Source organism: Microtus ochrogaster, chromosome 21, assembly GCF_000317375.1.
Source record: "Microtus ochrogaster isolate Prairie Vole_2 chromosome 21, MicOch1.0, whole genome shotgun sequence".
NCBI classification, from domain to species: domain Eukaryota; kingdom Metazoa; phylum Chordata; class Mammalia; order Rodentia; family Cricetidae; genus Microtus; species Microtus ochrogaster.
Genome location: NC_022022.1, coordinates 19,328,651 through 19,340,774, shown reverse-complemented (window position 1 = coordinate 19,340,774; position 12,124 = coordinate 19,328,651). Strand labels below are relative to the sequence as shown.

The following is a 12,124-nucleotide window of genomic DNA, read 5'->3' as shown; positions in this document are numbered from 1 at the left end:
CCCGCCCCCCCTCGGCCCCGGCCCCCTCCCTCCTTCCCTCCCTCCCGCGGCCGGGAGGCGGGGACGCGGCGGCGGCTCGCTCCAGTCGTGGCTCTCTCTCACTCACTGGGGAACCCGGTGGTGGCGGGCGGCACCTTCCGCGGCAGAGCCTCGCCGGCCGGAGCCTGAGGAGGCGAAAGTCGGGACGAGCAAGCGGACAGCGGGGAGCTAGCCTGCCGGCGCCAGTCGCCTCAGGTTCCGCCATGAGCTGGGGCACGGAGCTGTGGGTGAGTGAGGCGAGCGGGGAGGCGCGCGCCGTCGGCGGCGGGAGGCGGCGGGAGCCCGGGGTGGTGGCGGCGCGGGGGTCCCGCTCCTCTTTGTGCCCTCGAGAGTCCCCCCCCCACCTCGGCGGGGAGGTGGCTGCCCGTGCTCCCGCCGAAAGGGGACTGGCCGTAGCCCTCGACGGCCGCCGCCGTCTCCTCGCCCGCCTCCGCCTGACTTGGCGGACGGGCGGGCGGGCGCCCGGTCCCGCTCCGCGCCTTTGTACCCGGCGCCCGACGGCGGGGGAGGGGACCATTGTCCCGAAGGAGCGCCTCTCGCTCTCCCCGCGCCGCGCGCCGGGGCGACGCCCCAGCTCCAGGTAGGGGGAGCCGGGCGGCTTTGTTCCGAGCCCGGCCTCGGGCCAGCCAGGCCCAACCCACACGCCCATTTCCCTCTCCCTCTCGCTGCCTCCGTGCTCGGGACCCAGGGCGCCCGCCACTCCGCGCCGGCCAGCGCCGGCTGCAGCCTCTTCGGGCTGGCGGCTCGTGCTTTTTTTTTGTGTGTGTGTGTGTGTGACCGGAATTAGGTAGAGGGATCGAGGCAGGGACGCGCAGCTTGCCCGAAAGGAGCGTGCGGCTGGCCGATGGCTTGATGATCCTCCCGCTCGCTCTTTCTTCTCACTTCTCTCTTTTTGTCTTTCCTCCGTGCCTGCCTTGGGCGCGGGAGGTTCCAGACAATGCCCAGCGCCTGAGCAAGGTGCGGGCGGGAGGGTAAGAGGTCGGGGAATTCGCTCGGGACGCCGCCACCTGAGGGTGGAGGTGTGCTGGGCAGTGATTTCCCAGGTGCGGCCCGGAAGATTGGCGGCTTGGGGGCGCTGTCTCGAGCGCCGCCTGCCCTCTGCCACTCCCCTTTTTATCCCACCTGTGCATATTTTCTGTGCCTTTGTTTGCGAAAATCTCGGGAAAGCTCCGTAGGGGGGGGCGGGGTGGGGAGGAACAAGTTTTGAGTGTGTGCCCTGGCTGGGATTCGAATTCGTTTAATTGGAAGACCGAATGTTTTCTCATTTTCCGCGTGTTGTACATCGGGAATGTTAGAAGTGACACTTAAAAGCCCATCTAGGCACCTACTTCCCCCAGCCCCAGGAATCTTTCTTCTTAACACGGCACAAGTGTTTGCCCAGTCTGCAGACACACCACTCCAAGACAGATTACCTCAGGAACCTCTCCGTTCTGATTCTTAGATTGCATTGATTGTTCTAATAATGGGAAGCATCATTTAGAGATGAATTGTGTAACATCAGATAGATTTTTTTCAGGCATTATTGTTCCTTTCCCATCTGCTTGTATGTTTGTTTGAGACAGTCTCACTGTCTCACTCCATGACTGGCCTGGAACTCGCTATATAGACCAGGGCTGCTCTTGAACCCAGAGATCCACCTGCCTCTGCCTCCTGATGCTGGAATTAAAGCCTTTCCCCCTTTACTTGTACATTTTATGATGGATTGCAGTGTCGTCGGTGAATGAAAATAAGTATAGTTTTATTTTCCATTTTCAGAATTTATTATCTATTTGGTGATGGCGATTGGACCCAAGACCTCACACATGCTAGCCAAACACATTACCATCAAACTCTATCTCCAGCCCCTTATTTGTTTATTTTTAATAAATCATGAATTCATTTGTATCATACTGTGGGTGTATATGGCAAAGAAGCCAGAAGATGGCATCAGATCCAATGGAGCTCTAGTTACAGACAGATAAGAGGCTCAATGTGGATGCTGGGAACCAAACTCAGTCCCCTGCAAGACCACCAAGTGCTGTTATCCATAGAGCTGTCTCTCCAACCACTTATTTTCCATCTTTATAATTAGAAGATATTTTTATTTATTTATTTTTTTGCGTATTCAGATGACCCAAGCACAGAGTAATCTAGAAGGCAACAGAATTTTTTTTTAAAGTACCTATAGGAAAACCATGAAAGAATGTCATATTTAAAAAAATTCTCTTTGTATTCTGCTACAGTGAAAGTTTTAAGAAAAAAAAAAACAGTTCTAGGTAAAACTACATTTAATTTTAAAGGGTGATTGTTTGTGTTTGTGTGTGTAGCCCAGGCTAGCCCAGAAATGGTGGCCTGAAAGAACTAGGATTACAGGTGTGAGCTGCCTTACCAGGATCAATGTTATTTAAAAAGTTAAGAATATGTTACATTCAGAAATAATTCCAGTCCTCCAATATATTCTAATTTATTTGCATTAACATTTAATTTCCCAGTAATTTGAAAAGATAAGCAGAGTGATGGGAATTTAGGTTCAGATTAAAAATATTTTAAATAGAACTCAGAAATTAAAAAAAAAACTATTTTTCCATTAAACTTGAGTAAGCATTTTTGGTAGTTTGAGGACTTGAGGGGAACATTTATTATAAATTAATAATGTAGACTCCACTATTATCAACTTAGTTCCTAAACCTTAAATAAATAGAACTTGGTATAAAGGATTGTCATCAGGAGTGGACTGAACATAAAATTTTATTGGACTTTGTTTTCATTTTTTAAAAAATATTTGTGTGTGTGTGCACGTGCGCCTAGGGAGGCCGGAAGAGGATGTCTCATTCTTTGAAGCTGGAGTTCCAGGTGCTTGTGAGTTGTCTAATGGATAATGGAGAAGCAGTATGTACTTTTAACTGTTGAGCCATGTCTCCAGTCCCTGTTACAGTGTTGAACAAGGATGGTGTGCTTCCCAGTGGGTTGCAATAGGATACAGACACCTACAATGGCTATTGTCATTGAGAATTTGATTTGGGGAAAATTTTCATCAAAATTGAAATATAGAGAGTAGTTGTCACATTTCATCTTTGGAATTGCTTTACTGTCACAAAGGCTTAATTATCAAAAACTCGTTACGTACAAATTTGATGATATGCAATTACATGCTCAAAATTGGGTCATTTGTTACATAAATGGTGGCTCTTGCTGTCCTTTGTGTGTGTGTGTTTACATATGTGGGTATGGAAGTCAGAGGTCAAACTTGAGGAGACATTCATCTTGTTTTTTTGTAACAGGATTTCTCTTTGACTTTGAGCTCACAGATTAGGTGAGCCTGGTGGCCAGGGAGCTCCAGGAGCACACTTGTTTCTGGTTCCTCGGTGTTGGGACTACTCCTTGGCATTTATTTATTTACCTTTTATTTAACCTGGTTCTGGGCATTGGTTTCAGATCTTTATACTTGCCACTTTTATCAACCCTGCCATTTCCACAGTCCTACCTTTTTTTTTTTTTTTTTTTTTTTTTTTTACACCTTTAATTCTTCCTTCTTTCACAGGGTCTCACTATGCAGCCCAGACTGGCCTTGAATTCCTGATCCTTTTGCTTCAGGCTCCAGTGTGCTGGGAATACAGGTGCACACTACCATAGCTTGTTTGTTTTAAAGTCTCATAAAAGTATTCTGTAGAATACTTGTAGCACCGGGTTGCAAAACTAACAGTAACTTTGCTAAGTGGATCCGGTCAGGCTTCGGTTGTGTAGTTTTTAAAGTCTTACGCATCAGTGTATTTGAGCTGTGCTTTAAGAGACTTCTAGTTTTAAATGAGTATTTAAGTGAGGTATTGACTAGGGTCACAGCCTGCATTGTCTTTTCTAGTATGCATGATACGTGGGGACATTTTGGATACTCGTTATTAGTTGAATTTGCCATACAAAGAATAGAGGATCATATCTTAATATTCACAAAGTACAGATTAGCATGTATATATATGATAGAAAAACTAGATTATAACCCAATTGTATGGTTTATTAAAATTTTACTACCTGGGCCTGGAAAGATTACTTACTGGGTAAAGCACTTGGTTTGGTCAAGTGTGAGTACTGGAGTTCTGATCCCCAAGAACCCTTGCAAAAGTCAGACACCCTGAAATCCCTGTACTCAGGGCAGTCACAGGACCCCGGAGAAAGATGGCTAGCTAGACTAGCCAGAGTTGGCCAACCCCAGATTCAGAGAGAGACCATGCCTCAGTAAATAAAACTGAGCTGCCCTATATTTCAGTCCAGCCCATATATAGTAACCTACTAAAAAGATGCGGGAAAGACTGATGTTGGGTCAATCATTAGATTTAATTTTGTGTTCTTCTGACTTATACAGTAATCTAGGCTTTGTGGGCATATACTAAAAGAATCAATTAGAAAATGAATCTAGTAGCTTATATGACTTAAGACTATTACTACATATACTTGTCTACATATATGTCTATGCACCAGGATGTGTGCCTAGGGTCCTTGGGGACCAGAAGAGGGCAGTGGAGTCCTTGGAACACTGTTTAGGTGCTGGGAATTGAACCTGGGTCCTTTGGAAGAGAGCCAGTGTTCTTAACCACTGAGTCGTCTCTCCAGCCCTGACTTAAGACTTTAGAAGTAATACTACAATGAGTAGACAGTAACAGCTGAAGGTTAAAACTATTAAGAAAAACATTATTACTCCGGTCATTGTCAGGAAAACTTTAGAAAGATTGTGGCATTTCGCCCGGGTTTTAGAATCTTGAGGAAAGAATTCTCATGTGTGAATTCTCAAGTTCTAAAGGGCAGAGATCACATCTTCTTCATTGTTCTTGATTGTGTGCTTCATTACTGTTTCTTCAGTTATCAGCATGCTTCTTGGCACAGAGCCTCGTGTTGGTAGGAACTCGAATAAATGTTTTCTGGCCTGACCTGATTATAGTGTAAATGTAAGATAGGAGAAAGTAGTGAGTTGTAGACAGGGACCAGGCACGGAGGTTGGTTGGGCTGATTGCTTGATTCAGGAACTTGGTATTTGCGTGTCTGTGTACGTGCAGCTCTGCATTCGCATATAATTAGCCCAGCTTTTGGAGCATTAAAAAAAATCCACAGAAGGAGATCTTAGTTTGCCTTATTAGAAGGGATTCTTTGGTGAAAGGAAGAGGCATTGCTTTAGGCTTTATTTATTGAAATTTTTGATTTATTTTTATTTTATATGTGTGGCTGTTTTGGTTGCATGTATGTCTGTGCACCATGTGTGTGCCTGTGTGCTGTTGGAGACCAGAAGAAGGTATTGAACTCCCTGAAACTGGAGTTATAAGAGTTTTTTTAAAAAATGGTTGTGGGCTGGAGAGATGGCTCAGAGGTTAAGAGCACCGACTGCTCTTCCAGAGATCCTGAGTTCAATTCCCAGCAACCACATGGTGGCTCACAGCCATCTATAATGAGATCTGGCGCCCTCTTCTGGCATGCAAGCATACATGGAAGGAATGTTGTATACATAATAAATCTTTAAAAAAAAAATGGTTGTAAGCTGCCATATCTAAGAACTAAGCATTGGTCTTAACTGCTGAACATGTCTCCAGCCCTTTCTTTAGGTTTTAAAAGATAAAAATTACGTCTACTTCATCACTCCCAAGAAAGTATTTGAAGAGTTTGGTTTCTTCAGTTTATTAGTATGTTACTGATTTTGAACCAGCTGTAACTTTTTAATATGTACTATGACCACAACTTGTTAATGCTGTTACCCCTTCTTCTCTCCCCTCATCTGCCATTTAGTATTTTTACTTTTAGTTACCAGAGCTGTTTCTGGAGGTAAGACTACTCTTCAATAGGAAAAGGCAATAACTTTGATTGTGCTACTTTACTTTGCTCTTTAAGAGTTTTGTGAGCTGATTTATGCACTAAAAGTGTGTGTAAGTAATGAACTTGTTTATGAGTGAGATACCACTCTTTAGTGATAGAATGATAAACGCTTTATGTTGCAAATTGTGCTTTGAAAACAGTCTATTGGGCCTACACATCATTTTAATATTGTCATTCATGCTTTTCAACATTTTCTTTTGTTCCTAAAATAACATTATGGTAAAATTTGTGATTGCTTTTGCATAATTTCTACTGACTAGTTTGTTGAAACCTTTATAATATAAAGGGATGCTTTTAGGCATCATAAGATGATGTATGATTGCCTTGTTAATGTGGCATTCAGCATTTAGGATTTGTATGAAGAGCTGTTGAGAAAGGCACAGTGAGAATGGGTTTATATAAAATATCCCCCTGAATCCAAAGTAATATTAACATGTAGGGTTTAGGAGCAATTTTTCCTTATGTTTTGTTTGTTTGTTTGAGACATGATCTTGTGCCCGAGATGACCTCAGATTCTCTATTGTAGCTGAGGCTTACTTGAATTCTAAGTCCTCTAGCTCTCAGGTGCTGGAATTATAGGTGTTCACCGTTACGCTGACTTCTCTTTAATTTCTTGAGAGAACACTAATCAGCAGTCTTTAAAATACCTGATGAGGGGGCTGGAGATGTGGCTCCATGGCAGAGAGATTTGCCTAGTAGCTTGGGTTTGATTTATAGCTCTGGGTGTGAAAATCTGTTACATGCTTATTGTAATTTTAAAAGCACACATTCATTGTCAAGTATCCCCATTTCTAGCACATTAGATTTTATTTTATTTAGGGTTGTACCTATTTTGTTTCCTCTTTTCTAGACAAGCAGCTACTGGTGTATAGTAAGCACTCAGATTCTTCTTGACTTGAAGGAATTCAATGGGTTGCTGTAACTTTGTAATTAAATTAAGCTTTGGATACCAAGGTAGTTTTTATGCCCTGGTTGTGTAATTTGTTGGCCTTCCCTGGGTTCTGCATCAATATAGTCAGCCATCTGTGGTTTGAAAATGTTTAAAAAAGATTGTGTCTGTATGGAGCACTAAAAACCACTACCTCAAAGCTCTCCTCATTTTATTATTCCCTAAACCACGTAGTGCAACAGCTGTTTGCATAGCATTTCTGTTGTATTAGTTTTCATTAGTAATCTAGAGATGTTTCAAAGTATGTGAGAAAACTTTCAGGTTGTGTGCTCAGGTTGTACCAGATATGGTTCCATCTTGTAGGCATTCATAGATTGTTCTTTCTGTGGGTAGTACTGAATTCAGTCCCCTATGGATTCTGAGGTCTCCCTGTTATATCTGTTTTAGCCTTAGGATCCTTTTCATAACTTGGAAATAAAACCAGCTGTATCTTTTCATGTGAAAATGTTCTCCCTTTATTTAGATCTGGGAGTCTTGTTTCCTGATTGAGTACAATTGGTTGTCTTTAATAGTGTACTTCTGGACTGTTCAGATTCTAAATGGTAGTACTCTGAGCACCCACTTTTTTGTTCCTTGTTCCTCTAATTGATTGGTGTTAACCTGTAGGGTGGTCAATATGAGTTGACTTAATGAATTGGGAAAACAAAGGATTAATTTTCATATAAGTGCTATCACATAGCATATCCTCCTGTGTTTGTTCTCATCCATCTTGACACGAGATCTATGAGAACTGTCCATCTGTGGTTAGTTACACATGTAGGACTTTGATTTTCTTTGTTGTGTTTAGGTCACTACCAGTGGGACCACTTTAAACCAAGATTAAGGTTTTGGAATTCACTTGGTGTGGTTGTTGGATTTGCTTTCTCGTCTCCTATCTCTTGTTATTTTATTAAAACAAAGATCTAATGTTTCAAAATTATCAAACTTCCTAGAGCAGAGGTCACTGTTAGGCCTTCATTCATTCTGAATGTTCATTTCTATTTTACTTATGGCCTTGTAACTTCATACTATTTTGTTTTTAGTGACTTTTCTTTGTCCTCTGACAAAAGTACACAGCAAAATCAATTTAAGGGTTTTGGCTGATTCATAGCTTCCAGTCCATGGGAGGGAGGACATAGTGGCTGAGGCAGCTCTTGTCAGTGGTGCTGGAAGATTATGGTATATATGGGTTTTTTATGTCTCTGACTCAGTAAACAGTTCCCTGGAAATGGGGGGGGGGGGGTATAATCCTTCAAGACCTGCCTCTGAGTGGCCCACTTCCTCCAGCTAGACACCACTCATGGTTTCCACTACTTCTCAAAATAGTAGAGCCAACTGGGGACTGAGTTTTCAAATACATGAGCCTGTGTGGGGCAGTTCACATTTAAACCACAATACCTTGACGTGTCTTTGTTGCTTTAGCTTATTGAAATGCTTTTTTTTTGGGGGGGGAGGGGTTCGAGACAGGGTTCCTCTGTGGTTTTGGAGGCTGTCCTGGAACTAGCTCTTGTTGACCAGGCTGGTCTTGAACTCACAGAGATCCGCCTGCCTCTGCCTCCCGAGTGTGCACCACCACTGCCCAGCTTTGAAATGCTTTTTATCCAGATTTTAATCTAGACTATCCAGTGGAATAGTGATGTTGATCTACATGAGCTAGTTTGACCTTAATGTAAGAGCTGACTTAATTGTATATTTTGTTTTCTGAATGTTCTTTTATTTTTATTTTGGATACAAGATCTCATGTAACTTAGGCTGGCCTCAAACTTGCTACACAGCAAAGATTGGCCTTGATGTCAATCCTCTTGCCCTCTACTTCCTGATAATGAGATTATGCCATCTACCCCTACACTTGGTTTGTAGAGTGCTATCGACTAAAGCCAGGATTTTGTATTCTAGGTCAATGTTCTACCAACTGAGCTACTTCCCCAGTTCTGAATGCACTTCTTTAATTGTCGGTCTGTATGTTGGAGGATATTTCTAACACTTCATTGTCTAGATCAGTGTTCTCAACCTTCGTAATGCTGTGATCCTTTAATATAGTTGTGGTGATCTCCAACCATAAAATTATTCTTACTGCTTCATAATTGTAATTTTGCTACTGTTATGAATTGCAGTATAAATATCTATTTTCTGATGGTCTCAGGCAACCCCTGTGAAAGGGTCATTTGACTTCCAAAGGAGTTGAGAACTGCTGGTCTAGATCAAAGATAGTTTTTTGGTTTGCTTTTTCTTTTTCTTTTTTTTTTTTTTTTTTGGAGAAAACCTCACTAGACCCTTAACTTCATACCTAGTCGCTACTCCCCCCACCCCAAACCCAATAACCCTAAAAACAACAAAGCCAAATGGATCAAAGACCTAAATGGAAGACCTGAAACTATAAAACTACTAGAAGAAAACAAAGATGGCTTCATGACATCGCTCTTGACAGTTTTTTTTTTCCAATATATCCCCACAAGTGTTGGTAGCAAAGGAAAAAATAGACGCAAATAGGGTTACATTAAACTGAAAAGCATTTACATAGCAAAGGAAAGAATGTCTGGAATGGGGGATTATTTTTTGTAACATGTATCTGATAAAGAATATAATGTCAAGATAATTATAACCTGATCTTAGGAACAGGCAAGGCTCAAGGAGCGAAGTGTGCACTGAGGACTTGAGTTTGAATCTTATCTTGTGAAGTGTGTGAAGTCTAGGTGCTCTTAACGCGGGGAGGAGAGTCCCTGGATGTGCACAAGGCAGAGAATGTGGCGTAGTGAGAAACAGAGACCCTGTCTCAAAGTAGAAGACAAGAACCCCACTTGAGATTGTCTTCTGACACAAGTGCATGCAGACCTTAATAAACATTACTCAATGTTTATAGAAAAATATTCAGTGTCACTACTCCTAAGGAGAATGCAGATTGAAATCACTGAGATACTACCTCATATCTCATTAAAAACGGCTTTTAGCGAATGGTGAAAAGTAAGTGTTGGTGAACATGTAAGAAAAGAGAACTCTTGTATACTTTTGGTGGGAAAAGTATGGGAGTTCCTAAAAAATTTGAACTAGACTTTATATGATCCAAAAGTCTCACTCTTGGGTAAAGCATATGATGCGAGCATTTGAAGAGATAAATGTAGTCTGTGTTTATTGCAGTGTTGTTTATAATAGTCGAAATATAGTTGGATGGTTGTTTCCCTTCCCCAAATTCTAGTTGAAAGAAACAAGTCTCTTAACACAATAGTATTTAGAGGTGGGATCTTTAGGAGATGATTACGCCATGAGAGTGGGGTTGGAGCCCTTAAGAAGGACTTGACCATTTGATGATACAGCATGAGGGGAACAGTTTCAGCAGGCACCAGAACTGTAAGTCAATTCTGTTTTTGTTTTAGATATTTTATTATTTCATGTGTATGAGTTTTATTTGTATGTATGTGTGTACCTGGTGCTTGTGGAGGTCAGGTGCTTGTGGAGTCTCAGACGCCCTGGGACTGGAGTTACAGAGGGGGAGTCACCTATAGGTGCTGGGTTGTCTGCAGAGCAACAAGTGTTCTTAACCACTGAGCCATCTCTAGCCCTCAATTCTATTCTTAATTTAAATTCTTCAGTCTGCACACCTGCTGTAGCCCCTACACTTAGACATGAATACATGTGTGTATAAGACATGAGTACCTGTGTGTGTATATGCACTGGAAATGCCTATTTCCTCCCTGCTTTCCTTCCCCTTCCTCCCTCCTTTTTTCCTCCCTCACAAACTCCATGTGCTTTATCTGTTTATTGCCTTCCCTATCATTTACTATGTTTTTTTTTTTTTATCGTGCCAGAAGGAAAACTGATATTCATTAAAAGTCAGTTCTGTATTTTCTCCTCTTCTGCTACCTACAGCCTTAGGAAACCATTCAGCTTGTTTTGTAGATTGATCTATTATGGACATTTCATATAAACAGTTACAGAATATGTAGTTACTGCTGATGGGTCATGTTTCAGTCAGCATAATGATTTCAAAGGTTATTCTTTGAAACATTGTAACATTTATCAGTAAGTGTTTTATTCTTTTTAATCAAATAATATTCCATTGTATACACATGCACATTTTATTAATCCACTATTGAACACTTGGGTTGTCTCTACTGTTTTCTATTTCGTCTACCTTAGTTTTTTTTTTAACACTAATTTTTTCAGGAGGGGAGGAGACACAGAGGGCAGTTGGTTCTCTCCTTTCACCATGTGGGTTCTGGGGATTGAACTCAGATCACCAGGCTTAGTGGCAAGTGCCCTTACCTGATGATTCATCTCACTGGCCTTCATCTGCTTTTTTTTTCAAATGGTTTTATTTTAAGATTATTGTTATTTTTAATAATCTGTATCTGTATATAGGAGTACAGGTGCCCACAGAGGTCAGAGAGGATGTCAGAGCTGGATTGTGAGCTGGTTGTGAGCCTTTCAGTGTGGATGCTGTGAACTGAAACTAGAGTCCTCTGAAAGAGCAGTATGCATTCTTCTGAGCCTTCTCTCCAGCCCTTCATTCGCTTTTTTGATTATAGCCGTAGCCTTCATAGTGTGTATAAAGCAGTACTTCATTGTGAATTGGATTTGCATTTATCAGGTGGCAAATAGTGTTGAGCATCCTTTAAAATTTTTATTTATTTATATTTTATGTGTATAGATGTTTTACATGTATGTATTATGGGTACCATATGCATGCAGTGCCCACAGAGGCCATCAGACCCCTGGAACTGGAGTTAGAGAGGTTGTGAGCCACTGTGTGGATGCCAAGAGTCAAACTTGGGTCCTTTAGACGAGCACCCAGGGCTCTTAAATCACTGGACCATCCCTCTAACCCCTGAGCATCTTTTTCTGTACCTGTTCCATTTCTTTTTTTTTCCCCTCAGTGCTGTGACTGGAACCCAGGCCCTCGGGGACACTTAACAAAAAGACTACACCTTTAGCACATTTGTAAAAACTTCGGGGTAAAGTTATCTATTCACCTCAGTTAACTTTTAAAGACATGAAAGTTTATCTTAAATTCCTGTGGTAGTGTGTATCAAGAAAATAACTAGTATTGATAGAAAAGTAAAATGAATGAAGCTAGGTGTTTGAAGGCCTTTGGAGAACTCTGACAGCATACTAAAGTCAATTAAAGAGGATAAATTTGGTCTTGGTCAGTTTATTGTAAAGATGGCAGTGATAACACTGCCCACTATATATTAGTCCTCTCTAAGAGACTTAACAATAAAGGAAAAAGTACCAGTAGTACTTTACCAGTATAGTTGTCATGGTAACAGCATGGAACTATTACTGCTTAGGCTTTATTTTTTTTTTATTTTTTTATTTATTTATTTATTT

The 12,124-nt window shown here is 41.7% G+C and overlaps 1 protein-coding gene across 3 annotated transcripts in view; it reads left to right on the top strand.

The window, feature by feature from the left end:
* The first annotated feature begins 57 nt into the window (after positions 1–57).
* Positions 58–12,124, top strand: part of Fnbp1l (formin binding protein 1 like) — a 74,423-nt gene continuing 62,356 nt past the window's right edge. For all 3 annotated transcript variants that reach the window (XM_013350032.2, XM_005357222.2, XM_013350031.2), the window contains exon 1: positions 58–266. In XM_013350032.2, coding sequence (XP_013205486.1) covers positions 243–266 — 24 coding nt within the window. In that variant the 5' untranslated portion in view covers positions 58–242. The remainder of the gene's footprint in view (positions 267–12,124) is intronic.